This window comes from Oncorhynchus tshawytscha, linkage group LG14 (assembly GCF_018296145.1).
Source record: "Oncorhynchus tshawytscha isolate Ot180627B linkage group LG14, Otsh_v2.0, whole genome shotgun sequence".
NCBI lineage: Eukaryota > Metazoa > Chordata > Actinopteri > Salmoniformes > Salmonidae > Oncorhynchus > Oncorhynchus tshawytscha.
In genome coordinates, this window is record NC_056442.1 from 12,571,613 (window position 1) to 12,599,216 (window position 27,604).

The 27,604-nt window shown below is 43.9% G+C and overlaps 1 protein-coding gene and 1 long non-coding RNA gene across 7 annotated transcripts in view; one reads left to right on the top strand and one right to left on the bottom strand.

The window, feature by feature from the left end:
* The window catches only part of LOC112266563 (zinc finger E-box-binding homeobox 2), an 81,648-nt gene extending 74,840 nt beyond the window's left edge, over window positions 1-6,808 (bottom strand). For 5 of the 6 annotated variants that reach the window (XM_024444138.2, XM_024444137.2, XM_024444139.2 and 2 more), the window contains exons 1-2: window positions 6,623-6,808; window positions 4,948-5,100 (exon numbers count right to left, since the gene is read on the bottom strand). In XM_024444138.2, the coding sequence (XP_024299906.2) occupies window positions 4,948-5,020 (73 nt within the window). In that variant the 5' untranslated portion in view covers window positions 5,021-5,100; window positions 6,623-6,808. Of the gene's footprint in view, window positions 1-4,947; window positions 5,101-6,622 lie in introns of those variants that run through there. The other variant, XM_042297050.1, reaches the window with a different exon arrangement.
* A 100-nt stretch (window positions 6,809-6,908) lies between these two features.
* On the top strand, window positions 6,909-25,863 carry LOC112253942. Its single transcript, XR_002954088.2, has 4 exons — window positions 6,909-7,454; window positions 7,808-7,920; window positions 8,235-8,289; window positions 25,471-25,863. It is a non-coding gene; the product is annotated as an uncharacterized LOC112253942 (long non-coding RNA).
* The last annotated feature ends 1,741 nt before the right edge of the window (window positions 25,864-27,604 follow it).

The following is a 27,604-nucleotide window of genomic DNA, read 5'->3' on the forward strand; positions in this document are numbered from 1 at the left end:
CAGGAGGGCCAGGCCTACACCGGTAGAGTAGGAGCTATATTAGGCTAGTAACCAGGGGACGCCCAACAAACAGCCACAAACACCTAAGTTATTTTGCTCACCACCCACCCTTCTGCCATTTTTTTTTGTTTTTTTTTGTTGCTATTGCTCTCCTTTCTGCTTTCCTTTTTTCCCCCTTTTCATCTCGGCCTTTCTGATGCTGAATGCAAATGTAGCCTGCTGGCGGTGAAAGGGCTGAATTGTGATTAAGAAGAAGAAGAGCTCCTTTCTTTGTTCTCCCCTCGGGGGATGTTTACTGGGAGAGACACGGCGGATCAGATATGAAAGACATTCAGGTCAGCATTGATGTGAGCGAAAGTGAAATCGTACCTAAGGCATTCCAAAGACCGCGGTGTCAGGGGTTCAGCTAACGGTGCCTCTGCTGTGTGTGTTCTCCCCGTTAGGCGAAAATATCTTCACAAGCCAGAGAGGGAGAAGAAAATAGAGAACCCAAAACAAAAAAAATTAAATGGGAAAGATTTTTTTTATTTTTTAAACAGACAAAATTTAGGGGGATAAAGTTGCGTATCGGTGTCCGATTGTAGAGATGGTCATGTTCTGTCCGATTCAGAATCATCTGATACTGGCGTGAATCTGGTTCATCACAGCAAACACAGCATGTGTTTGTGGCTGAATGTGATGTTAAGGAGATCTATGTAGTTTTGAATGAACTAAAACCTTTACTAAGTCAAAAGTCACCACACTAGGCAATGGAATGCATATGTTTTTTAAAATGGTATTATTCCCGGAAGTTCTGAAATCTAACAAGTAGAGATCCGGTAACACAAAAGTGTTCAGTGGTGTACGTTCGACTACCGTAGTTTGAGCAGAAGGATATATTTAGCTTAATGATGACCCCCGTTTGATAAAGAATTATAAACAACAAACTACAGTGATGCATCAACCAACTGTATCTGCTTGAAAAGGGTGAAAAGGGCAACAAAGGCCTCGCATAAACGACATGCCAGAAATCAGGATCAGGATGTTGTTTTTGGGAAAAGTGCACAAAAACACACATCCTCAACATGCTGTACCTACCATTACCAGATACCATCAGTCTATGAGTCTTAAGTCTTAAGTAAGCAATCTAATAATACCTCATCATATGAAATAGCTTTTCTAAAAACCCTGAGTCTGTCTGGACACCTCACGCCTCACCACTGTCACTGCTGCCATGCGAACAGTGCAGGCCCCTGCCGAAAGGAGATCATTTCTTGCTGGCTCGTAATATCTGCAGTAATTATTTCACTTGCTTAAACAAAATAATCCTTCTCTAAACACTGACGCACGACGGCAACACCGCCCTTTCCATTTTTGCCCGAGTGAAAAAGCCATCAGAAAAGGTAACTAGCTTTGGCTGCTTAGACAATTGCACCCTTGTGGGAATGGCAGCATGAATGGTACAGTGGACACCCCAGCACTATTGACGTTATAAACATGTAAATGAAACACATTACGACTGACAATCAATTGTCCGTGAGCGCTAGCGAACCTGCCCTCCTTTTCCCTGTGACAGCAACAAAATAGTGCCTACCTTGGGAAGAGGAGAAATTTGTGAAAAGGGGAAGGGGGAAGGGGGGGGGGCTTTTTCTCTTCGGCTGGGGAGTAAATGCACCTTAAAAGCAAATGAATAATAGAGATGGACAAAATGTTTAGACTGGAAGGAATCTGCCATTGTTTGGGCTGAAAGCAGGGCTGAGGCTAAAGAATTAGTAAGACTCCTTTATATCTTTAGCGTGAATGCACACAGGCTTTTATAATCACATTCACAGCATTGTATTAAACTATTGGAGCCAGAGAGAGAGAGAGAGAGAGACAGAGAGACAGAGAGAGAAGCTGGAAAGCTTTTTGTTTTTTTATACCTTCAATTATGTAATCAATATATTCTGGAGCATGGGAACATCTATGGAGAGGCTTTCTGTTGATTGAAAAAAACGTACAGGTCTTTGTGTTGTATTACAGGAAATATCAGATAAACAGACCTTTGGGAAAACTGAATTTCTACGTTTACATTTTAAACTTCCCCTGACAAAAAAGTGGTGCCATTTTATGTACCACCTCATTAAATGGCACACCCAAATACAAGCAACCCCACATAACACGCACACAACTCCAACATTACTCCAGAGTTGAACGTAAACAAAATAGATGAGCAGGAGATGCCGACCAGTACCCCTGTCTGTCATTCCCAGAGCAAATGTCTCTTTACCCATACTGAGAGGGCAATAAAAGTGTGGAAACTGAAAGTGTGCCATTCAAAAGTACTCATTTTTAACAGTATTGATGGACTAATCCAGTTAGATGGGAAAGGGTTTGTGGAGTACTTTGCCAGCGGTACTTATAAACACACAGTGAGGTCGAGCCCCACAGCTGGGTCTGACTTGCAACACCTGGGAAGGCAGGCAGAGAGAAAACTCCAACAAACTACAGGGTTGCCAATATCACTTTGCACCGAACTGTGAGATTGACTTAAACACTCTTTAGCTATGGATACGATAAGTATGTATCGTATCATATGTGGGCCTATAGAATCACACGCCAAAGTTGTGTTATCAACAAACAGCGAAGCCAGAACTACTATGCATGGCTAGAAAAGCATTATTACCTACGATAATGGGACCAAATAACCTAATCTGAATAAATGTACCTGGAATTACAGAATCTCACTCTAAGGTCAGAATACTGGCTACAAAATGTAGCCGTAAATGTGAATCAAAACGGTGAAATCCTACTAAAAAAAATTCTATAACTACAGAGAAATGTCTTCTTGATAACATGACAAACTGTCATGCATAAAATAATGTATTTTTCTACCCATATCGTAAATAAATCATTTACATAATCAATCTATCAATATTCAAAATGTTTCAATTGATGGTCTATGTTTTCTGTCTTGCTTACTGCATTCAAGTAACCTCAGTATGTAGGCTATCGTCCTGATAAGGATCCTCATAGATAGCTATATAGTGGTGTTATCTAAACGGCCAGACACACAAGCTCAGCTCCTATGACATCTCTCCATGCATCCAGGGGAGAAAATGAAATCCACTCTGTCTGAATAGCTCAACCACAGCATTCCCAAAGGGAGAGAGCTATTGAAGGCATCTCGTGATGAGAAAATGTAAATAGGGAGGGCAACATCTGTGATCACAATGGCATATTAGAAAAATATGATAGAATCAAGAATGCCGAATTTCTACTTGATCAGTCGGCCTATAATATGTGCACACTGCACACCACATCAGCACTGGGGGGGAAGCGACTAAAATACCATGCTAATTATTTTTGCATTGAGAGTGTGTGAGGTTGCTTGCTGCTGTTGCAATGGAGGGAACTTGAAAGGATTTTTCTGTCTGACAAATGCAAATGTCAATCATCAGGTGTGTGTTTGTCAGAAAACACTTACTTGAATGGAGTGTTTGAAAGTAATCCAAACTTTTGTTTACTGGAACAGGTGGGAACTGGTGCTCAGAGGCAAGAAAGGAATAAAGAACATTCTTATCTCCTAAAAACTACAGTGAAAAGGGGAACTTACTTTCACTCCTATCTTTTGTTATTCAGAACAACAACAAGCTGGAAGCTACGCTTGTAATTGTCAATGACTCCTTGTATTGATTGTACGAAAATCAATACACAACATTTAATAAGGAAAAGAGACACATAAAGGGAGACATTTCACAAGTACAAGCAAAATTCATACGCATTTGATAAGGCCACTTTGAACAGCAACAGAAACTGAAAATACCAGGTACAAAATAAAATGCAAGGCATTCCCGTGTAAGAAAAGATCTCGGGACCCAGACATGTGGTGATGCTGGATTTACTTGTGCACGGGGTGTATTGTAGTGTACAGTCCACAAAAGGGAAAGGAACAAACCTATATTCCCTACGAAAAGTCATCCACGACATGGTTCAATAACTCCCAACGTGGAACACAGTTCGGTGGGTGAACAAACAGTTGACAATAGAGTGACAAACGTATCCTTCACCGCTATTTGCTCCATACAAGCACTTCATATTGCTAATAATATAATAAATGACACGAGACACACCACCGGTCAATATCACCATCTTAGCGCACATGCCATCTTATTTGTTTATAATAAATTAGTCAACTAAGCTATTACAGCGTGTTCACAGCGAATTGTCCCCCCATGTTCTGTTTCATATTCTTGTCAGTTGCCAACGGTGTGGGACACTAATCATTCCTTACTAAAAAAGGGGACAATGTTTCGAGAGAAAGTAGATGTAACACTGTAACAAACAATGTGGGTACAACGCGAGAACTTAAACATAACAATAACGTTTAGACATATACAAACGAGTTACATTAATGAAATAATATACTCAGGAGTGTGAGAATCTAAGCAATGTGTAGCATAAGGAACAAACACTTGCTGAAAAAAAATATGCTCAAACAACTAAATCTACAGGTACGTCAACTAAAGAACAGCAAATAAAATCAGTCCTCGTCTAACGGGTTTGTCTTGGTGGGCAATAAGGGACTTCGCGACTGAACCGTTATATGGGATGGGAAACTTTCTGAAATTCCTCTCACTGCTACTCAGTCTTTTCGCGTAACGATAAACTCTCAACTTATTACAACTTCCGTCTAATCGTCTCTGTAAAAATTACGAAATTAGCAAAGGCGTTGTGCTCCTAATTTCACAATGAAGGATAGACAGTCCCGCCTGTGTACACAGTACAATACGGACACATTACGCATTATTTCCCAGTTAGAAGTGTCCCTTTATTTCCTATGAGACGAGAGCAGAACAAAAACACGCATTTGGTAATTCGTAGCCAGCCCCTCTGAACTACAGTCACAGTGACAACATTACAGCTCTAGATCCACAACAAACATATTTTGCAAATGACAGTATGTTATTTTTATATATATTTTCTTACCGTTTTTCCTTCTTGGGTTGGCTTGTTTTCGCCTCTTACACCTGGGGCCATCCGCCATGATCTCGTGCTTCATTGATAAGAGTGGATCAGATGGCAGCTCGCATGGACTCGACTCCTTGAATCAGCAGCAGCAGCAGCACGCAGGCTCAATATCTAACAACCAAACACAGGCAGCAACAATGTGGGTACACTGGACTGACTGGGAGAAACCATTTAAATTTCAGGCGCCAAGTAAAAGAGAAAATAATAGAAAACCCAATATACACATTTTATTTGATTTTATACCTATGCTAGAGTACGATAAGGGGTCGATCAATGTATTGTTGATCTGTATAATGCCAGTGATCGGGGATGATGATAAGTGGAAGTGAACATGACGACGGGGAAGGAGAGGAGGCAGAGAAAGGGGGAGACATGGAGTTGCACCTTCAGTATGAGGCATAATTCACTAAGTCATGGCCGTGCTGGGTTAAGCATGCGTTTTACATTCTGTTCATTCAAATAAGAAAAGTTTTACCATTGATCATTTTCTTTCTTTTGTGCTGTTTTCATTTTATGTTCTGCTTCGATATATATACATTTTTTTTAAATAACTAGTATATCGCAAACAGTAGGCCTACATTGATTTCTCTGGGTTTATGTTTTTTTTTTAACCTTACATTTTTAAAATTGAGAGTAACCTACATTGATGATGACAGAGGCAATGTTACAGTTATGAGTTCAACAATAGGCTTTGTGTCAAATGTAAATATCACAGGGTGGAAAGAAGAGAAATTTCACTCCGCTAGGCCCATATCACTTACAACACAAAACAATAAAAATGAAAGATGATACAAAAAGCTATGTTGTGAAATACGTAGGGCTAAATGCATAAATGTAAATGTACTCCACAATTAATTTACGAATATTACTACATTTGTTCAGTTTAAGGTTAATTTTAGATAACATGCATATTTTACGTTTTAGGCCTGTCATGTTGAAAAACGTACATGAATAAATAAGTAAAAACAGACAAAACATGAAAACATTCATGCTTTAAATGGACTAATCGTGCGAAATGAGTGGCTTAAATTCTGCCAATGGATTGTATTACTATGAGGAACGACCCACGACAGGAAAAACAAATAAACACACAAAAACTAACAAATACCACAAAATAATGTGTCAACAAATATACAATTATCCAGACAGGAATTGAAACATATTACAGCTATCTGAACAAAATAATGTAAATAACGTTGATATGATAAGCGAATATTTACCATATTGTGAGACAGACAACTTCTACTCTACGAAACCAAAAAAAATACAGAAAGACACTAACAAGAACGAGTTGGACACAAAAGGGTGCGTGCTTGGCTCGGTGAAAGTGAATCCAAAGCTGAATAAGACCGGGCTTGTTTTTTGTGTTTTTTTCCTCGTGGTTTTTCGGCTCGAAGAGTAGGCTTTTCATCATATTCTATAAAACTGCATGTTTTCTGTTGGAACGCACTTGCAAGCCTAGGTATTTAAAAGGCACCGCTACCTCATCCACCTGTGCAGGTAGAGAAAGTTTAAAGTGAACGCAATACTACATCACCAAATCCCTTATAAAAGCTCTAAGTCGCAATCTCTAAAATGATAAATGACCTATTTTATAAAGGTTATTAGTCGAGGTAAAGAAATGGACACATACCTGATTTCGTATAGTAGTATCTTTTCGGTTGACTTCGGTTGTAGTGATAACACAAGACTGCAGCGGTAAGCAATTGCGGAGAGAAATGTGCAGGGATCCTTGCAACGATAATAAAGCCTTAGAAATAGTGGTTCGGAAAGACCGTTATTCCTGCTAGGGCAGGTTAGGACTGATCTCTTTCAGACACTCCAGGAAACAAACCTGGGGACGGACTGACGTGTTACGCCTCTTCTAATGACATTTTTTTCTTTTTCTTTTCTGTACTACGGAGGAGAGGAGAGAACCAACTCTGGGACACGCGCCACCTGTCTTCACGGGAGGGGATAATTGAGCAGGACCAAACGTGAGCATCTTTTGGTAAACGTGATACGTTTTTTTAAATGTATTTTATCTCCCAGGCTGTTTGATCCGAGTGAAATGAACTGTGACTGTCGGACTATGACTACCACGTATAAGCAGCCGAAGAAACAAGAATATTATCCGGAAGAAGAAAAGTTGGAACACTCTCATATTCAACCCACACGGCCACAACTGAAAGGGGGAAAAGGGACCGAAATGATAGCGTTGCAAGTTTGACTGACTCTCACACATACCAGGGATGAAAGTATAAGGGTTGCAGAGTGTTAAGGAAGTGAGCATCAGCGGTTTGGGTTGTTAATGTTTTATATTTGTAAACGTTTATTTATTTGCCTCTATGGACGTGCGTTTATGTTGTACTATCGTAATAACCACTATGAGTGGAGCATGTATAACGGCGCATGCCCCATGCACCTACAAGAGCGAAAGAGATGTGTATATTGAGGTGCTTCTCGCAAGTGCCAGGTGCAGTCAGGTGCGTACAGGTACTTTATTTGAAGTTTTCCCTGTGTGTTTTAAACAAAGTGTATGTGAACTCATCACTCTGACCAGGATTGAAACACCTCAATTGTGTACTTTATTCCTTTTTTTCACAGGTGTTAGTCAAGGTTATATCGAACAAAATATTTCTCTCTATTGCAACTATATGACATGGTTATTACTCCAATTAAGGTTTCTCTATTTGATTTATTCATGTATTTCCTTGTGATGCTGTTGTTTCTATTTCTGTCTGTCTCTCACTATAGATGGAGAGGGAGGCTCCACCTTTTCAACGCTGTGATTGGTTATGTAAATAAAGTATTATATTTTCTGTCCTCTCCTATGCAGTTATCAACTGTATGGATAATTAAATCATCAATCAAGAGGCTCGACTGTTTGATGCCTTTGTCCAAAGCCAATCAGATTCCAGAGAACTCGGAAGCACAGCTCGAGAGGAAAAGGTGCTCAACATCTGGCATTAAATATTCCAAAAGGCGGTCGATATAGACAGCACAGCTGAAAATAGATTGATATTAGAGTATTTTTCAATATTTTTTTTATCTGCAATTCATTTGAATGAATTATATATAATTGTATTAATTACAATTATGATTATTATTAAGAATATTATTATTAATTATTAATTATGATTATTATGTTTATTATTACACGTACAGTATTGTGTTTATTTGTAGCCTACTACTATATTTATGTTGCAATGTTATATTTTCATTAGCTAGGTATGTACAAAATAACTTTGTTGTCATTTATGCAGTCAGGTGATAGTGCGTTACAGACTTGAAGAAGGGGATCCCGCTTTACTGCAGCTGGTAAGTAGGCTACTCCAAACTCAAGTTTTGCAGCTCCACGGAGTAATCTGCTTTGTGTGTTAATGTTATGTACAGCATGTGTGTGAGATTAAGACTGATGTAGGCGTGTGATTCGCTTCCGATTTTGACAGCAAATAATAGCCTGCAATTGCATGCCAGATAAAGACGCAAAGTCATTCATTTTAAGTGCGCACTGAATGTATGTCAAGCAAGTGCATGGTCTCTGTCTGACTTGCCAAATCCCTCTGTGCTGCCGCTCAACAACTGGAGCGGTGTCCCTGCTCATTCATTCCCGCGCGCTCTGAGTGACACCGCTCCTTGCTTCCAGTTTGAATATTTTATACAAACATATACAGCGTGAAAGGGGATTACTGACGATGGTTGACCTATAGGGGGACCTTAGCGTTAATGAATCTGTTCATTTAATTGAGAGGAAACACAACACACTCTTGTGGCTCTGGAAAGCAAGTGTCTTTATTTTTACGTGCCATGTTTGCCGGTATGAATTATATCAATACAGCAAATATATGCCCTTTGACAGTTTTATCATTACTTATGCATTTAGCAAGGAATCAAATATGACCGTTTTATGAAGCAGTAAATACATCTAGGCTATGTCAATTTCAACTAGGTTGACATTTAAATGATCGTGTGGCGCAACAATAAAACTGTATAGCTTATATCCTATGCACCACAGAAGCAGTATAGGCCTATGGTTTATAACATAGTGTTGCAGTACAGAATACACAGTGGAATCAGTAATGATCCTGGTATTTAACCTGGTAGTTATTCAACCAGTCAACTCACCTGTCAGGTATAAGGATTCTAGCATTACAATACGGTGCACTTGTATTTTTTAACAAGTGAGGATAGCAAAATAAGTAAAATAATACAATTGAAATAAAAATAAAAATAAACATTTTAAAAAGTCATTTACTGACCGTTTAGGGTCCCGAAATCACCCTCATCAGGTGGAACACATTTTGAAAGAAAAATGGGGGAAGGGGGAGGATGATGAGTGAAGCCCAAGACCGTTTTTTGTCTGCCACACTTTGAATGCAGAGAACAAACGGTGACTCCGTTCAGTTTATAGACTCCACTGCTGAAGCACACTACGGTTCATGATTATATCAGGCGCCAGATGTGACCTCTCACCTGCCATAACAGTATCATAAGCATAACACGTCGTTTCTTTGTATACTAATAAGACCTTTTATCTGACTATTGCCAAGATAACTTGTCGGGTAAAAGTACAGCAGTTACACAAATCCTAGTCTATTGTATAATTCCAAACCAGCCACAAATTATTATATTTTCCAAAGATATGTAATTGATGTTGTCCTCCCCATACAGTCGCATGGAAACACAGCTATCTTTGGATACCAACTCCCTGCAGGACTGCTGTTCTGTGCTGGGAAAGGAGCAGCTATCATGATGGAATTGCTCCCCAGAAATGTTACATCTGTGCTAAAACTTAGGAGGAGGAGGAGGAGGAGGAGAATTCACAGGTGGTGGTGGGAAAAGAATCTAATGGAATGGAATCCCCAAACTAAATAAGAGAGGGGGATGAGAGGAGGAGGAGAACAGGACGGTGTCATTTCCTGTACATGAGAACATACCCCAAAGCTGCTCTACATTTCACTGTTTCAATGTCGCCCCTAAATAAGTTCACAAACCACAAGTACGGTATATGATCCATTACGGTAAGTAAGATTTATGTTGAAGATAATTCAATGTCTTACATAAAGTATGACTACTTTTATGACTACATATATCCTATATACCGCTGACAGCTTCTAACAACAATGGTGAGTATCTAGTATGTCTGAGGCCCTAAGCATACAGTTGACAGCCTTCTAAAGACGTTTGGTATACAATACAATGTATAAGGGCCTAAATGATAATGGTGTGACACAAAGCATCTTCTTTACCAGACCATATCTATCCCTCTAGTTTTGTTTTTAACTCTCCCTCTCTCTCCGTACACTACAGTCGCCACAACAACATTGACTGTAGGTCCCTCTATGGGACCCGTTCTGTGATATTCTGATCCCACTGCTGTAGACAGCCGCAGATATTATGCCATTCAATGCTCCACCGTTGCTCGCAGTGTAACAGAGTGAAGAACATGAGAGATTGATGGACAATTGGAGAACAGAGTACGACCGTGTGTGTGTGTGTGTGTGAGATCTTTGGGGAAGAAGTCTCAAACATGGGAAATGACTTTAGTTTACATTCGCTACAGGCCTTTACAGGCAAATGAGCACTTGTCCTTTGCTTGTGCTTTTCTCAAAAACACTTCAGATGTTTCTCAGTGTATATAAAAGAAAGTGAGACAGAGAGAGAGAGAGGAGAGAGAGAGAGAGAGAGATCGCAAAGTAACAGATTGCTTAGAAGCAAAAAGCTTACATCAGAAACGTATAGATTTTTCTTCTGTTGGTTGCTCTTGTTAAAATCAACAGAGTAAGTGCATGGTGACTCGATCTGAGACTGCGAATTACAACTTGTTCATTTGAGCTGCACAAATAAGAGACAGATCAGATGTTCTGCTTTACTTTGAATCTTTCCTGTGGAAAGAGGTCAGGTCCCCAGTGGCCAGAAAAGTAACAGATTGGTGGAGGGAGGCTGTGAGGGACTCAGAAAACCAGTATTTCTGTTTTAATATTTGGATATTCCATCTTTGCGAAGTATTTATACCCAGAAGTGTGCTTTAAAAAAAAGGTAAGCTGCTCAAGGAAAACAGGAAAACGTATTTCACTCTTGACTCGAAAGATGACTTATCGCTCCCTGGAATGAATAAATGACGGTGGCGATGATGCATTATTAATCAAACATTTGAATAACTGTTGTATCTCTAATCTCTTCCCTACATTTGCATATCAGCCTTTTAATGTCTGCTTCCATATATGATGCTAGCTACTTCCTCTTAGGACATAGAAATATAATTAATATAACTAACTTATTTCCTCAAACCAAACCATGTCTACTCTCTCTCTCTCTCTCTCTCTCTCTCTCTCTCTCTCTCTCTCTCTCTCTCTCTCTCTCAATTCAATTATATTTGCTTTATTGGCATGACGTAATTGTCAACGGGACAACAGTAACAACAATAACTAAGGGTCAAAATACATTGACCAATAACAATAAGCATAGAGGACATGTGCAGGTTGGTTGGTCTGTCAGACACTGTCCCTATGGCAGGCAGCAATGTAGTGTGCTGCCAACCCATAGCTCTCTGCGTCCTCATCCAACAGGATGGGTAGCTTATTCACATCAGAGAGGTCTTTCAAACCTTGAATAAGGGTTTCAATTTTGGGGAAATTACACTCTCTAATTGTTTGACTTTTTTTGGACATTTCGTCAGGAAATGCAGCTCTGTCTCAGGTTCTGCTGTTGTGCAGTGGTTGTACAGCCTTTCCTTTACAGGGAGCCAGGTTTTCCTGTGTCTACCCTTCTCATTGGCAAGGCTGTGCTCACTGAGCCTGTACTTTGTTAAGGTTTTTCAAAGGTTTTGAACAGTAAGCATGGTCAAATAGTTAGCCACTGTGTACAGTCGATTTAGGGCCAGATAGCACTGCATTTTGCCTTGTGCTTCTGCTTGTGTTTCCCAATAAGCAATGTAGTTTTGTGTTTGACTGTGTTGTAATTTGTTTTATTCTGATTGATTGGATGTTCTGGTCCTGAGACTTCAATGTGTTAGTAGAACAGGTTTGTGAACTCAGCCCCAGGACCAGCTGGATGAGGGGACTCTTTTCTTTGCTCAGCTCTTGGAATTGCAGGGCTTGGTAATGGTATGAGAGGGGGTCACTGTATTTTAGATGTTCCAAAACTGAATTGCTCTTTGTTGAGTTTTTATTATTAGTGAATATCATAATAATTAGCCTAATTCTGCCCTGTCTCTCTATCTCTCTCTCTTGCTCAACAATTTCAATACGGTGTGTTCATTTACACTAACCTGGTGCATAGCAAGGGTAATATGTCTTGGATAAAAACTCAATAAACTCAAATTGATGTGGCTGAATAACAATGCAGAAAATGACATGTAATTCTCCCCACCCTCCCAACTACCAGCCACTGTTTATTTAATGGAATTATGGTAGGACAATTATCAGGTTGGATATCTACCAAGCATCAGTGTTCATCAAGGTTTAGTCCTCCTAAAGGGGGGTACTTTGACTCTCAATGACCAGGGTGTAAAATAATAGAGAATACCTTAGTCATTGTGAGTTGTAACACTGTCTATTGTTTGTGATTTATTTTCATCCTGAGAAAAATATTAATCACAGTGGAGCTGCTGGTCACCACAGGGTAGGGAAAGAGTGTTCACAGATATTTATTTGATTTAACTAGGCAAGTCAGTTAAGAACATATTCTTATTTACAATGACGGCCTACACCACCCTCCCTTAACAACAGTGGGCCAATTGTGCACCACACTATGGGACTTCCGATCACAGCAGGTGGGGATTGAACTAGGGTCTGTAATGACACCTTTAGCACTGTTATGCAATGCCTTAGACTGCTGCGCCACTTGGGAGCCCCACAGCTAAAAGCTAGATGGTTTCTCCTACACTGGCAAATGTAAACGTTTTAGGCAAATACAGGTGTAGATACAGTCTTGTTTCGCTTTCGCCAAAGAAAAAAATAACAACTGCTATTAAAATACTCTGTCACACAAAACATAATGTATCAATATGTGAGTCAAGCCTGTTTATCAGCAGTAACTGTCCTGTGTATGGAGCACGTCAATACAGGCGCACTGTCAAATATCAGGGTTATAGAACTGTAATGAACAAATGACTATTGTGATGCGATAATTTCCTCTCTCTCTTCTCTCTCTCTCTCTCTGTAAAGCACTGGTCTAGTGCCCTCTCACTCTCACCTCTCACTGCAGTCTTTTTGGCACTTCCATAAATAGAGAGAAATTGAAGGGAGTTGATTCCTCTTTGATCCTGGTGCTTGTTGTCAAAGCGCCTGGGATTGAAGAGACTGTTGGCCACAATTGACTGCGACAATTAGGGGATGATCAGAGCCCTGGAGTGGAGCACTTAAAGGGTAATTTACATGTCAGTTTGTTGAATAATAAAAAAAAAGAAGAGGGACGAAAAAAGATATTCAGCTCAGAATTATATATTTTTTTCATTTTATTTTCTTCTATGCCCGCCTTGTAAACTGTAATTTGTCCTCTTGCTAAGGAAAAACCTGGCAGAGGAGCTAGGATGCCCATTACCATTTGAAAAGAAGCAATCATGGGACCACTGCTGAGCCTATTGTCCAGTGAAAATGCTGATTTGCAGGCAGTGAGTAAAGGGAAACCTTCTGCTTAGGTAACTCCTATAGTAGCATCCTAATGGTCTCTTCTCTCTTCTGAGGTTTCTATTCTTAACATCTTCAACCCCCAACACTGCCTGTCCCATTATTGGGCTGTTTTATAGCTAGGGGAAGACAGTGGACTCAAGGCAACCTCCTGGTCACTGAAAAAGAAGAGAGGAAGGACGTAGGGATGGAGGGAGGGAGGAAGAAGGGAGGGTGGTGGTGTAAAACGAACAGCAGGTTGATAGGATAATACCCGTCATCTGTTGCCTAGGATCATTCATATTGTGCCCACCCCTGCGCCTGGTCGCTCCCTTTGCTTCATTTCTCCTGACTGCCATGTCAAGTCTGCTACCTCTGTCTGACTGGGGTTGTAAACTCAGTGGAACAATACAGGGACTAGGGAGAGAAGGTGGACGGGCTTTGAGCTGTTTTTGTCCAGATTATTCAAACAGGTCTCCATGTTTGAATAATCTCTCACAATAATCTAACTCCCCTCTTTTTTGACTGTATATGAACTAATCCAGATATTCTTCTTTCCTGTCAACATATAAACATAGCCATAATCTAAATCTGTCTAATGCCCATATAAGTGTAAATTAGTAAAACAAGTAACAGATTCTATACTGAAAAATATATAAATATAAAATCTAAGCGCAACATTGAACAATTCCATTGGTTTTACTGAGTTACAGTTTATATGAGGAAATCAGTCAATTGAAATAAATGCATTAAGCCCTAATCGATGGGAATACAGACATGCATCTGTTGGTCACAGATACCACAACAATAAAATGGGCTAATGCGCACCCACACGACGCCATACACATTGTCTGCAGTTGTGAGGCCGGTTGGACATACTGCCAAAATCTCTAAAACGACACTGGAGGTGGCTTAAGGTAGTGAAATCTATCAAGGCGAGACCCAGATGCAGACACAGGAGGCAGGAGTCATACAATGTTTAATCATCAAAAGGGGTAGGCAAGAGAATAGACGTGGACAGGCAAAAGGTCAAAACCAGATCAGAGTCCAGGAGATACAGAGTGGCAGACAGGCTCGTGGTCAAGGCAGGCAGAATGGTCAGGCAGGTGGGTACAGATTCCAGAAACAGGCAAGGGTCAAAACCGGGAGGGCTAGAAAAAGGAGAATAGCAAAAATAAGTGCAGGGAAAACATGCTGGTTGACTTGACTAAACATACAAAACAAACTGGCAAAGAGAGACAGGAAATACAGGGATAAATACACTGGGGAAAATAAGCGACACCTGGAGGGGGTGGAGACAATTACAGCAACAGGTGAAACAGATCAGGACATGACAGTACCCCCCTCCCCTCCCCCAGCGACGCCACTTGGCGTCCTGCCTGGGTGAATATCTGGCTGACCGGGGTGTCCGTGGTGGAAATCGGCAATGAGGACCGGGTCCAAGATGTCTTTAGCCGGGACCCAGCACCTCTCCTCCGGGCCATAACCCTCCCAATCAACTGGGTACTGGAAACCCCTGCCCTGTGGTCGAACCTTCAGGAGGCGTCTCACCGTATATACTGGCTGGCCACCGATAACAAGGGGGGGGATGGGCCTGGAGACAGAAAACAAAGGACAGTGAGACATGGGCTTAATCCTAGACACATGGAAGGTAGGGTGAATACGGAGGGTACGGGGTAACACAAGATGGACAGCAGTAGAATTCAGGACTCTGGAGATGGGAAAAGGCCCAATGAACCTGACAGACAGCTTGCGGGACTCTACCTGAAGGGGCAGATCCCGAGGGGAAAGCAATACCCTCTGCCCAATGCGGTAGTGGCGAGCTGGGGTCCGGCGACGGTCCGCTTGTCAACGATACCTGAAGTTGGTCTTGAGAATAGCTACCCTGACTCTTCTCCAGGTACGTCAACAGTGGCGGACAAACATCTGGGCTGAGGGTACGCTGACCTCCTTCTCTTGTTCAGGGAAGAGTGGAGGCTGATACCCCATGGAGCACTTGAAAGGGGAGAGTCCCGTGGCGGAACTGGGAAAGGTGTTCTGGGCATACTCCACCCAGACCAGTTGACAGCTCCAGGTAGTGGGTTTGGTTGAGCCCTGGCACCTTAAGGTGGTCTCCAGGTCTTGGTTGGCTCGCTCCGACTGATCGTTAGTTTGGGGATGGAATCCGGATGACAGACTGGCCGACGACCCAATAAGGGTGCAGAATGCCTTCCAGAACTGAGATGAGAACCCCGATCGGAGACCATGTCTACCGGGAGTCCATGGATCCGGAAGACATGCTGCTCCATAAGCTGGGCCATCTCCTTGGTAGAAGGTAGTTTGGGGAGAGGAATGAAATGGGCAGCCTTGGAGAACCGATTGACTACCATCAGAATTACAGTGTCGCAGACGGAGGGAGCTCAGTGACAAAGTCCAGAGATATATGAGACCAGGGACGATGAGGGACCGGTAGTGACACGAGGCCAGAAGGAGCTTGTCGTGGAGTCTTGTTCTGATTACACACTGTGCATGCGGCAACGAAGGCAGAGACGTCAGGGACCTTCAGGTCCAGGATAGGGGCCTTGCGCCTCGCGGACCAGGTTCTCAATACCCCAATCCACAGTGGCAGCAAGGCATGAGGTAGGGAGAATGGGTTCAGAGGTCGTGGGTGTTGCAGAGGAACTGTATTGGCGGGTGGGGGCATCAGGCTTCACATTATTTGACCCTGGGAGGTAGGAGAGGGTGAAGTTAAATCCGGTGAACAGGAGAGCCAACCGGGCCTGCCAGGTATTGAGGCGCTTGGCTGTATGGAGATATTCCAGGTTATTGTCAGTCCAGACCAGGAATGGCTGTTCTTCTCCTTCCTGCCAGTGCCTCCACTCTTCCAATGCCATCTTCACCGGCAGGAGTTCTCAGTTATCAACATCGTAGTTCCTTTCAGCAGGATTGAGACCATGGGACAGGAAGGCACAAGGATGAAGCTTCTGGTCCTGGGCAGATTACTGGGACAGGATGGCCCCCACTCCAACATCCGAAGAATCCACTTCCACCACAAATTGATGCGAGGGGTCCGGATGGATGAGGATGGGTGCTGTTGTGAACCGATGCTTCAGGTCCACAAAGGCTTTGTCAACAGCTGGAGACCATTTGAACGATACCTTTGGAGAGTTGAGTGCCGATATGGGGGCCGCCAGGGTGCTGTAGTCCCGCGTGAAACGCGGTAGAAGTTTTGAAACCCAAGAAACCGTTGCAGCTGCACCCTGGACGTTGGTTGAGGCCAATCCACCACTGCTTTCACCTTTCCAGGATCAAGCTGAACATTGCCCTCAGCAATGACATATCCCAGAAAGGTGATTGTAGAGTGGTGGAACTCACTTCTCGGCTTTCACGAACAGTTGATTCTCCAGGAGGCGCTGAAGGACCTGTCTGACATGAAGAACATGTTCTTGTGCAGATCGGGGAAAAAACAGGATGTTGTCAAGGTACACAAACACAAACCGGTTTAGCATGTCCCAAAGCACATCATTGACCAAAGCCTGGAAAATAGCGGGGGCGTTGGTGAATCCAAATGGCATGACCTGGTACTCATAATGTCCACTGGATGTGTTGAAGGCTGTCTTTACCTCCTCACATAATCCGTGCAAAAAAGTATCGAAAAGAGACTCCGGATTCCAGGCACTGTTGGCGGCCAACGTGCAAAAATCAATGTGTAGTCTGCCACACTATAGGAGTTTTGAAGTAAGTCAAGTAGTTGTTGTGTCTTTACTATCATTAACTGAAGACTTATAGTTTTTATCAAAGATTCTCTGTAATTAAGTATTACGCGATTAGACTGATTAATCATGTAACCGTAATTACTAGGAAGTCGGGGCACCAAGTAAAAATATTCAGATTACAAAGTTTCATTTCATTACAAAGTTTCAAATCATTTCCTAAAATAACTTTTCAGATATTTTATCTGATCAATTAGTCTTCAAATTAATGAATTATTTACTTTACCTTACGTTAATCTCATTCCAGTCTTCAATATGAGTCATCCATACATCAATTGTCTTAAATAATTTATTTATTAGTAACTAAGGAATTCACAGAAATGCAAAAACAAACAAACAAGGTAAATGTGGTTACATGAAATGATAGGAGAATGTGCCCTAGTGGGCTAAACCGGCATGGCGGCTTGTTAGACAAAGGGGAAGTGGAGGTCGACTAAGAAGTCAGTATAGAGTGATGATTATAACAATTGAAATGTTAATCCTTTGCACTTGAACGCTCACTCATTTGGAAACAATTGCAATCAATATATATATATATTTATGCTCAGTGTGTCATCTTGATCGCTGGTGAAAAGTTCATTTCTTTTGTAGAATTGTCCATCTCTCTCCCTCTCTATGTCGGTTTTGGTTAGAGGGGATTGTTTCGTTATAGAATGGATGTTTTGGCGGTTGTCGTTCTTCGCGTTCAATGATACCGAATTCCTAGCTGCAGACTAGTAATTCATATCAAAGACTTGTTCTTATTCTGTCGGTATCGATAGTCTAAGAGTTTAACCACGTGGTATGGTCGGTCATGGCCAGTTCATACTATCAAGGCACAAGGCGAGACCCAGATGCAGACACAGGAGGTAGATGGTAGGAGTCATACAATGTTTAATAATCCAAAGGGATAGGCAAGAGAATGGTCGTTGACAGGTAAAAAGGTCAAAACCAGATTAGAGTCCAGGAGGTACAGAGTGGCAGACAGGCTTGTGTTCAAGGCAGGCAGAATGGTCAGGCAGGTGGGTACAGAGTACAGAAACAGGAAAGGGTCAAAACCGGGAGGACTAGAAAAGGAGAAAAGCAAAAATAAGTGCAGGAAAAACATGCTGCTTGACTTGACTAAACATACAAGACGAATAGGCAAAGAGAGACAGGAAACACAGGGATAAATACACTGGGGAAAATAAGCAACACCTACAAGGGGTGGAGACAATCACAGGAACAGGTGAAACAGATCAGGGTGTGACAGAAATTAACATGAAATTCTCTGGCAACAGCTCTGGTGGACATTCCTGTTGTCAGCATGCCAATTGCACACTCCCTCAAAACTTGATGCATCTGTGGAATTGTGTTGTGTGTAAAAACTGCACATTTTAGAGTGGTCTTTTATTGTCCCCAGCACAAGCTGCACCTGTGTAATGATCATGCTGTTTAATCAGTTTATTGAAATGCCACACCTGTCAGGTGGATGGAATATCTTGGCAAAGGAGAAATGCCCACTAACAGGGATGTAAACAAATTTGTGCACAATAATTGAAAGAAATAAGCTTTTTTGTATGGAACATTTCTGGGATATTTTATTTCAGCTCATGAAACATGGGACCAATACTTTACATGTTATGTTTATATTTTTGTTCAGTGTAGTTTACTAATCCCAGGAAAATCAGATTGATTCATCTCTTTCATTAAACTCGGCTGAATTAGGAATATAGAGACAGGTGGAGGTGGGATTACAGATGACAGATTTCCCCAGATTGGGAATATATCCCCGTTCACACTCGAACAATCATACTGTATGGATCTACACAAACATACACAATAATAAAAACATGCATGAATACAAATATCATAATTTGTAATGCATTTATTCCTGAAACACCACAATTTGTGTTAAAGTGTTTAAACTCTTAAATCCTCACCACTTAATTATGGTGTTAACAATGGACTGGCTATGTATAATGTTATATTCTAAACAGGCAAGAAGGTATTTGGTAAAACATACATAAATAAATACAAACACACACACACACACATTGTCACGACTTCCGCAGAAGTCGGTTCCTCTCCTTATTCGGGCGGCATTCGGCGGTCGACGTCACCGGTCTTCTAGCCATCGCCGATCCACCTTTCATTTTCCATTTGTTTTGTCTTGTTTTCCCACACACCTGGTTTACATTCCCTCATTACGTGACGTGTATATAACCCTCTGTTCCCCCCATGTCTGTGTGTGGATTTGTTTGTTGTAAAGTGTATGTGCATTACAGACTGGTTTGCGGCGGGTTATCTCAACCCATATTTTGTTGTTCTGGGTGCCGTCGGTTTTGCCTCATTAATTAACCTCTTGAAGCTAGGGGGCACTATTTTTATGTTTGGAAAAATTACATTCCCAAAGTAAACAGCCTATTTCTCAGGCCCAGATGCTAGAATATGCATATAATTGACAGATTAGGATAGAAAACACTCAAAGTTTCCATGCATGCCTTTCCTCCATTTAAAGGGATATCAACCAGATTCCTTTTTCTATGGCTTCCCTAAGGTGTCAACAGTCTTTAGACATAGTTTTAGGCTCTTATTTTGAAAAACTGAGCGTGAAAGATCACATTGCGTAAGTGGTTAGGTGGGGGCTCTCAGAGTGAGTTTTGCTTTACAGAGTAAAGCGGCCATTGTTCCACCCGGTGTTATTGAAAAACCTACACACTCGGTTGATATATTATCGAATATATATTTTAAAAAGTACCTGAGGAATGATTATAAAAAACGTTTGACATGTTTCTGTGCACATTATGGAGACTATTTGGAATTTCCGTCTGCGTAGGTGTGACCACTCTTTCCTGTGGATTTCTGAACATAACGTGACAAACAAACGGTATTTTGGGTATAACAATACTCCTTATGGAACAAAAGGAACATTTGTTGTGTAACTGGGCGTCTCGTGAGTGAAAACATCCAAAGATCATCAAAGGTAAACGGTTCATTTGATTGCTTTTCTGATTTTCGTGACCAAGCTTCCGGATGCTAAGTGTACATAATGCTATGCTAGGCTATCGACAAACTTACACAAACGCTTGGATTGCTTTCGCTGTAAAGCATAATTTCAAAATCTGAGACGACAGGTGGATTAACAAAAGGCTAAACTGTGTTTTGCAATATTGCACTTGTGATTTCATTAATATTAATATGTTTTAGTAATATTATTTGACTGTTGCGCTATGCTATTTTTGCTGACTAAAATGTCCCGCGACAGGGATGGGTTGCGTCAAGAAGTTAAACTGCTCCGTTTATTACCCAGTTCTGCTCTCCTGCGCCTGACTTCCATGCAGCCAGTTACGCACCTCTTACAGAATTCCACACCCGTATATGGAGTCAGCAGGAGCAGGTGCTCCTGGTATAGGGGTCGAGGAGCGCATCCGGGAGCACGCGGCGATGCTCCACCATCTCGGCGCCGCCATGGACCGCGTCGTCCAAACTATTGACCACTGGGAGAGACAGGGAGTTCCTCGAGCACCTCCACCAGCACAACAGGGGTCTCCACTACTTGCCTGCTCTTCACCCTTGGCTCAGTGGGATTTGTCTCGACCTTCCCCGGGAGTATGATGGTACGGCTGCACGCTGCCAGGGTTTCCTGTTGCAGCTGGATCTATACCTGGCAACCGTCCACCTGGCTCCTTCAGGCCGTGAGAGGGTGTCCGCCCTCGTCTCGTGGCTCTCGGGGAAAGCACTGGAGTGGGCCAACGCCGTGTGGGGGGAAGGAGATGCGACGCTGGACCATTTCGAGTGGGATCCATGTGAACATCTCTTTCATCTGAGGCAGGGGATGAGGAGCGCTGAGGAGTTTGCGATGGACTTTCGGACCCTGGCCGCCGGCGCAGGATGGAACGACAGGGCCCTGATCGACCACTATCGCTGCAGTTTGCGCGAGGACGTCTGTCGGGACCTACAGGGACACCACCCTCACCTTCGACCAGCTGGAGGACCTGTCCATTCGGCTGGATAACCTGCTGGCTACCCGCGGACATCCAGAGCGGGGTCTGTCGGTTCCATCCCCCAGCACCACTGCTCCGATGCCCATGAAGCTGGGAGGTGCTGTGCTCAGGGAGACGGGAGGGGGTTCCTTCACATGCACCATCTGTGCAGCAGAGATCACACTCCCGGTCGGTTCCGGGTTGGTTTCTCTGGGAGTCGAGGCAGCAGGCAGGGTACTCTGGCGTCACCCCAGGTGAGTCGTCACCATTCTCACCCAGAGCCCTCTGTTTGCACACATGTTTTTGTATGTTACTTTTCCTGAGTTTTCCCCGCATTCCCAGCATAAGGCGCTCGTCGATTCAGGCGCGACTGGGAATTTCATAGATCGATAATTCACCCATAGTTTAGGGATCTCCATTGTTCCAGTGGCTATGCCCTTCCCAGTTCACGCCTTAGACAGTCGACCATTAGGGTCAGGGTTGATTAGCGAGACCACCGCACCCCTGGGCATGGTGACTCAGGGGGGTCACAAGGAGAGAATCAGTCTTTTCCTTATGGACTCCCCTGCGTTTCCTGTGGTGCTAGGCCTACCATGGTTAGCCTGTCATGACCCCACTGTTTCATGGCAATGGAGGGCTCTCACGGGGTGGTCGCGAGAGTGCTCGGGGAGGTGTTTAGGGGTTTCTGTTGGTGCTACTATGGTGGAAAGACCAGACCAGGTCTCCACCATGCACATTCCCCCCCCAAATATTCTGATTTGGCTCTCGCCTTCGTCAAAAAGAAGGCGACTCAATTACCACCCCATTGTCAGGGGGATTGTGCGATAAATAAATAAGGCACGTGTATCCCCTGTCATAGGCGGAGACGGCGGATATGGAAACATATGTCTCCGAATCCCTGCGTCAGGGGTACATTCGGTCCTCTACTTCACCCGCCTCCTTAAATTATTTTTTGTGAAGAATAAGGAGGGAGGTCTGCGCCCATGTATTGATTATCGAGCTCTTAACCAGATCACTGTGAAGTACAGTTACCCACTACCTCTCATAGCCACAGCGATTGAGTCAATGTACGGGACGTGCTTCTTCATGAAACTAGATCTCAGGAGCTCTTACAATCTGGTGCGCATCCGGGAGGGAGACGAGTGGAAGACGGCGCTCAGTACTACCTCAGGGCATTATGAGTACCTTATCATGCCGTACGGGTTGATGAATGCCCCATCAGTCTTCCAAGCCTTTGTGGACGAGATTTTCAGGGAACTGCATGGGCAGGGTGTAGTGGTGTATATTGATGACATTCTGATATACTCCGCTGCACGTGCCGAGCATGTGTTCTTGGTGTGTAGGGTGCTTGGTCTGTTGGAGCTGTATGTCACGGCTGAGAAATGCCTGTTCTTTTAGCAGTCCGTCTCCTTCCTAGGATACTGCATTTATACCTCAGGGATGGAGAAGGAGAGTGACCGCATTTCAGCCGTGCGTAATTGGCTGACTCCCAACACGGTAAAGGAGGTGCAGCGTTTTCTAGCGTTTGCCAATTACTACTGGAGGTTTATCCGGGGTTTTGGTCAGGTAGCGGCTCCCATTTCCTCACTGCTGAAGGGGGGCCCGGTGCGTTTGCAGTGGTCGGCTGAGGCGGACCTCGGCTCCCGTGCTGGCCCATCCGGATCCCTCTTTGCCGTTCACAGTGGAGGTGGACGCGTCCGAGGCTGGGATAGGAGCCGTGCTCTCTCAGCACTCGGGTATGCCACCGAAGCTCTGCCCCTGAGCCTTCTTCTCGAGGAAGCTCAGTCCGGCGGAGCGAAACTATGACGTGGGGGACCGGAAGCTGTTGGCTGTCGTCAAGGCTTTGAAGGCATGGAGACATTGGCTTGAGGGGGCTAAACACCCTTTTCTCATCTGGACTGACCACCGCAATCTGGAGTAGATCTGGGCAGCGAGGAGACTGAATCCTCGCCATGCAAGGCATGCCATCTTTTTTACCCTTTTTGTTTTCACCCTTTCAGATCAGGTTCCCAGACCAGGTTCCCAGAATGTCAAGGCAGACGCACTGTCCCGAGTGTATGACACAGAGGAGCGGCCCAAGGATCCCACCCCTATAATCCCGGCCTCCTGCCTGGTGGCGCCGGTAGTATGGGAGCTGGACGCGGACATTGAGCAGGCATTACGTGCAGAGCCCGCTCCCCTCCAGTGTTCTGCTGGGTGTCTGTATGTTCCATCTGCTGTCCGTGACCGGCTGATCTATTGGGCTCACTTGTCACCCTCCTCTGGTCATCCAGGTATCGGTCGGACAGTGCGCTGTTTGAGTGGGAAGTACTGGTGGCCCACCTTTGCCAAGGATGTGAGGGTTTATGTTTCCTCCTGCTCGGTGTGCGCCCAGTGTAAGGCTCCTAGGCACCTGCCAAGAGGTAAGTGTGTAACCTTACCCGTTCCACAACGGCCATGGTCTCACCTGTCGATAGATTTTCTCACAGATCTCCCTCTCACAGGGTAACACCACGATCCTGGTCGTTGTGGACCATTTCTCCAAGTCCCGCCGTCTCCTTCCTCTGCCTGGTCTCCCTATGGCCCTACGGACTGCAGAGGCCTTGTTCACTCACGTCTTCCGGCACTATGGGGTGCCTGAGGATATAGTGTCTGACCGAGGTCCCCAGTTCACATCAAGGGTCTGGAGAGCGTTCATGGAGCATGTGGGGGTCTCGATCAGCCTTACCTTGGGTTTTCACCCTGAGAGTAACGGGTAAGGTGGAGAGAGTTAACCAGGATGTGGGTAGGTTTCTACGGTCTTATTGCCAGGAGTGTGCGGCGTTCATGCCTTTGGCTGAGATGGCCCAGAACTCGCTTCGCCACTCCTCCACTAACCTCTCCCACTTCCAGTAAGTACTAGGGTATCAGCCGTTTCTGACTCCTTGACATCAGAGTCAGACCGAGGCTCCTGCGGTGGACGACTGGTTCCGGCGCGCGGATGAGACATAGGACGCTGCCCATGTTCACCTTCAGCACACCGTGCTGCACCAGAAAGCCAGCGCAGACCGTCACCGCAGTGAGGCCCCGGTGTTCGCACCGGAGGACCGGGTCTGGCTCTCGACCCGAAACCTGCCCCTCTGCCTGCTCTGCCTGAAGCTGGCTCCGTGGTTTGTGGGGCCATTTAACTTCTTATGGCTGGGGGGCAGTATTGAGTAGCTTGGATGAATAAGGTGCCAGGAGTAAACTACCTGCTACTCAGGCCCAGAAGCTAAGACATGCATATTATTAGTAGATTTGGATGGAGAACACTTTGACGTTTCTAAAACTGTTTTAATGATCTCTGTGAGTATAACAGAACTCATATAGCAGGTAGAAACCTGAGAGGAAAATCCAACCAGGAAGTGGGAAATGTTAGGTTTTCAAGTCTTTGCCTATCCAATATACAATGTAAAATTTGGTCCGATTGCACTTCTTGAGGTTTCCACTAGATGTCAACAGTCTTTAGAACCTTGTTTCAGGCTTCTACTGTGAAGGGGGAGAGAATAAGAGCTGTTTGAGTCAGGTGTCTGGCAGAATGCCATGAGCTCAGTCTCGCGTGCGGCCGTGAGCACGAGCTCTGTTCCTTTTCCTTTCTAAAGACAAAGGAATTATCCGGTTGGAATATTATTGAAGATTTACGATAAAAACATCCTAAAGATTGATTCTATACATCGTTTAACATGTTTCTACGAACTGTAATGGACCTGTCGTCTGAACTAAGTGCCTGCGCTAAACGTGCAAACAAAAAGGAGGTTTGTGAAACTTGGATTCCTGGGAGTGCATTCAGATGAAGATCATCAAAGGTAAGTGGATATTTATAATGCAATTTCTGACTTCTGTTGACTGGATATAAATAAATCTAAATATAAATATGAACTTTATCGAACAAAACATAAATGTATTGTGTAACAAGTCCTGTGAGTGTCCTCTGATGAAGATCATCAAAGGTTAGTGATTCATTTCATCTCTATTTCTGCTTTTTGTGACTCCTCTCTGTGGCTGGAAAAATGGCTGTGTTTTTCTGTGACTAAGTGCTGACCTAACATAATCATACGGTGTGCTTTCGCTGTGAAGCCTTTTTGAAATCGGACACTGTGGTGGAATTAATCCTGAGGAGACTGAACGAGGTGTGTTACAGGTTACAGCTCCCCCCAATTACCGTATTAACCCCTCATTCCATGTGTCTCTCCTCAGGCCGGTGGTGGCTGGTCCGCTCTAGGAGTCTGAGGTGCGGGACGTTCCTGCGCCCCCTTTGGACATCGAGGGGGTCCCGGCGTATGCCGTTCACTCCATACTGGATTCAAGGCTTCGGGCGAGGGGCCTGGGTTCCGGTGGAGGTGCTGGTTTCTGGTCTTCTAGCCTTCGCCGATCCACCATTCATTTTCCATTTGTTATGTCTTGTTTTCCCACACACATTCCCTCATTACGTGACGTGTATAAAACCCTCTGTTCCCCCCATGTCTGTGTGTGGAATTGTTTGTTGTAAAGTGTATGTGCATTATAGACTGGTTTGCGCCGGGTTATATCAACCCATATTCTGTTGTTCTGGGTGCTGTCGGTTTTGCCTCATTAAACTGCTCCGGTTATTACTCAGTTCTGCTCTCCTGCGTCTGACTTCCCTGCAGCCAGTTACGCACCTCTACACACACACACACACACACACACACACACACACACACACACACACACACACACACACACACACACACACACACACACACACACACACACACACACACACAAACACATACACACACACACACACACACACACCTCCTTCACCTATCCTTTGCCTTGTTTATCTCTAAAGTCTTATTTTCCTTCGCTGCAAAGGTGACAAACAGAGAGCAAAGTAGCTCTGCAGGGGGAATATAAGCAAACATTAACACACACACACAAACACACACAGGGTAATGAGAGCTGGAGAAACACAGACCGATATGTGTGTGTGTGTGTGTTTGAGTCTTTGCCTTGTTCCGTCAGAGTAGACACAGAGACGTGCTGGCAAATCTGTATCAAACCTCAGCCACAGCAGGAGGTGTAGTTCTCCCAGGTAATGGTTAAATGACGAGCAGATGAACTGTCATCCTATTGATTTAAGTGTTTTGTTCCAGCCAGTCACTATTAACTTTGACTTGTTTTGTCCCTTATAGTCACAGTGAGGTGCTGAATAAATAGGTGGGTGTAACAAAATACCAGGAATTCAAAGACCCTTTTGTTTGTTCGATGTGTGTGATGACAGACAAATAGAGGTGTTACCTTGAGTACAGACATAAATGGTTATGTCTGTACTCTGCGCATGGGGCCTTTCTGCTTTTGTTTAGTGCATACAGTATCTGTTGTCAGAGCATTAAACTACATAAACTACTATCCATTTAATAAAACATAACAATAAAGTTAGCCTTTTTCTAATCTCCATACCATCTGCTGAATGTTAACCATTGCCCCTGACCTGATCTTTGACACTGGGGCTAATCAGTTGTCCTAATCCTAATCCTAATCCTAATCAGTTGTCCCGACACTCATTTTGCAAAGTTGTTTCCAATTACAGGTAGGTTGTGGGTGGCTCAAACCTTTTCTCATCCCTATGTTCACCTCTTTGGCCACTTTGACATGTTCTCCCTCAACCCAGTGTACAAGTCTAAGCCACGGTATCAGAGTCCTCGGTAGCCTGGTCTAAGGGACAGGACCAGGGCCTGAGCTTGTGGGTTTTGAGGTCCGTGGCCTTTGACCTGTTCACTGGAAAACACTGTTAGAATCCCCCTTCTCTGTTCTCGCCGTCTCACTCATCTCTAACTCACCTCCTCTCTCTTTCCCTCACTCCCGCTCTTTCTACCTCTCTTTCTCTCCCACTCACCTGTATCACTGTATCACTGGTATGGCAACTGCTCAGCCTCCGACCGCAAGGCACAACAGAGGGTAGTGCGTACGGCCCAGTACATCACTGGGGCCAAGCTTCCTGCCACCCAGGACTTCTACACCAGGCGGTGTCAGAGGAAGGCCCTAAAAATTGTCAAAGACTCCAGCCACCCTAGTAATAGACTAGTAATAGACTTTCTGCTACCGCACGGCAACCGGTACCGGAGCACCAAGTCCATGTCCAAGAGGCTTCTAAACAGCTTCTACCCCCAAGCCATAAGACTCCTGAACATTTAATCAAATGGCTACCCAGACTATTTGCATTGCCCCCGCCCCTCTTTTATGCCGCTGCTACTCTCTGTTATTATCTATGCATAGTCACTTTAATAACTCTACCTACATGTACATATTACCTCAATTACCTCGACTAACCGGTGCCCCCACACATTGACTATGTACCTGTACCCCC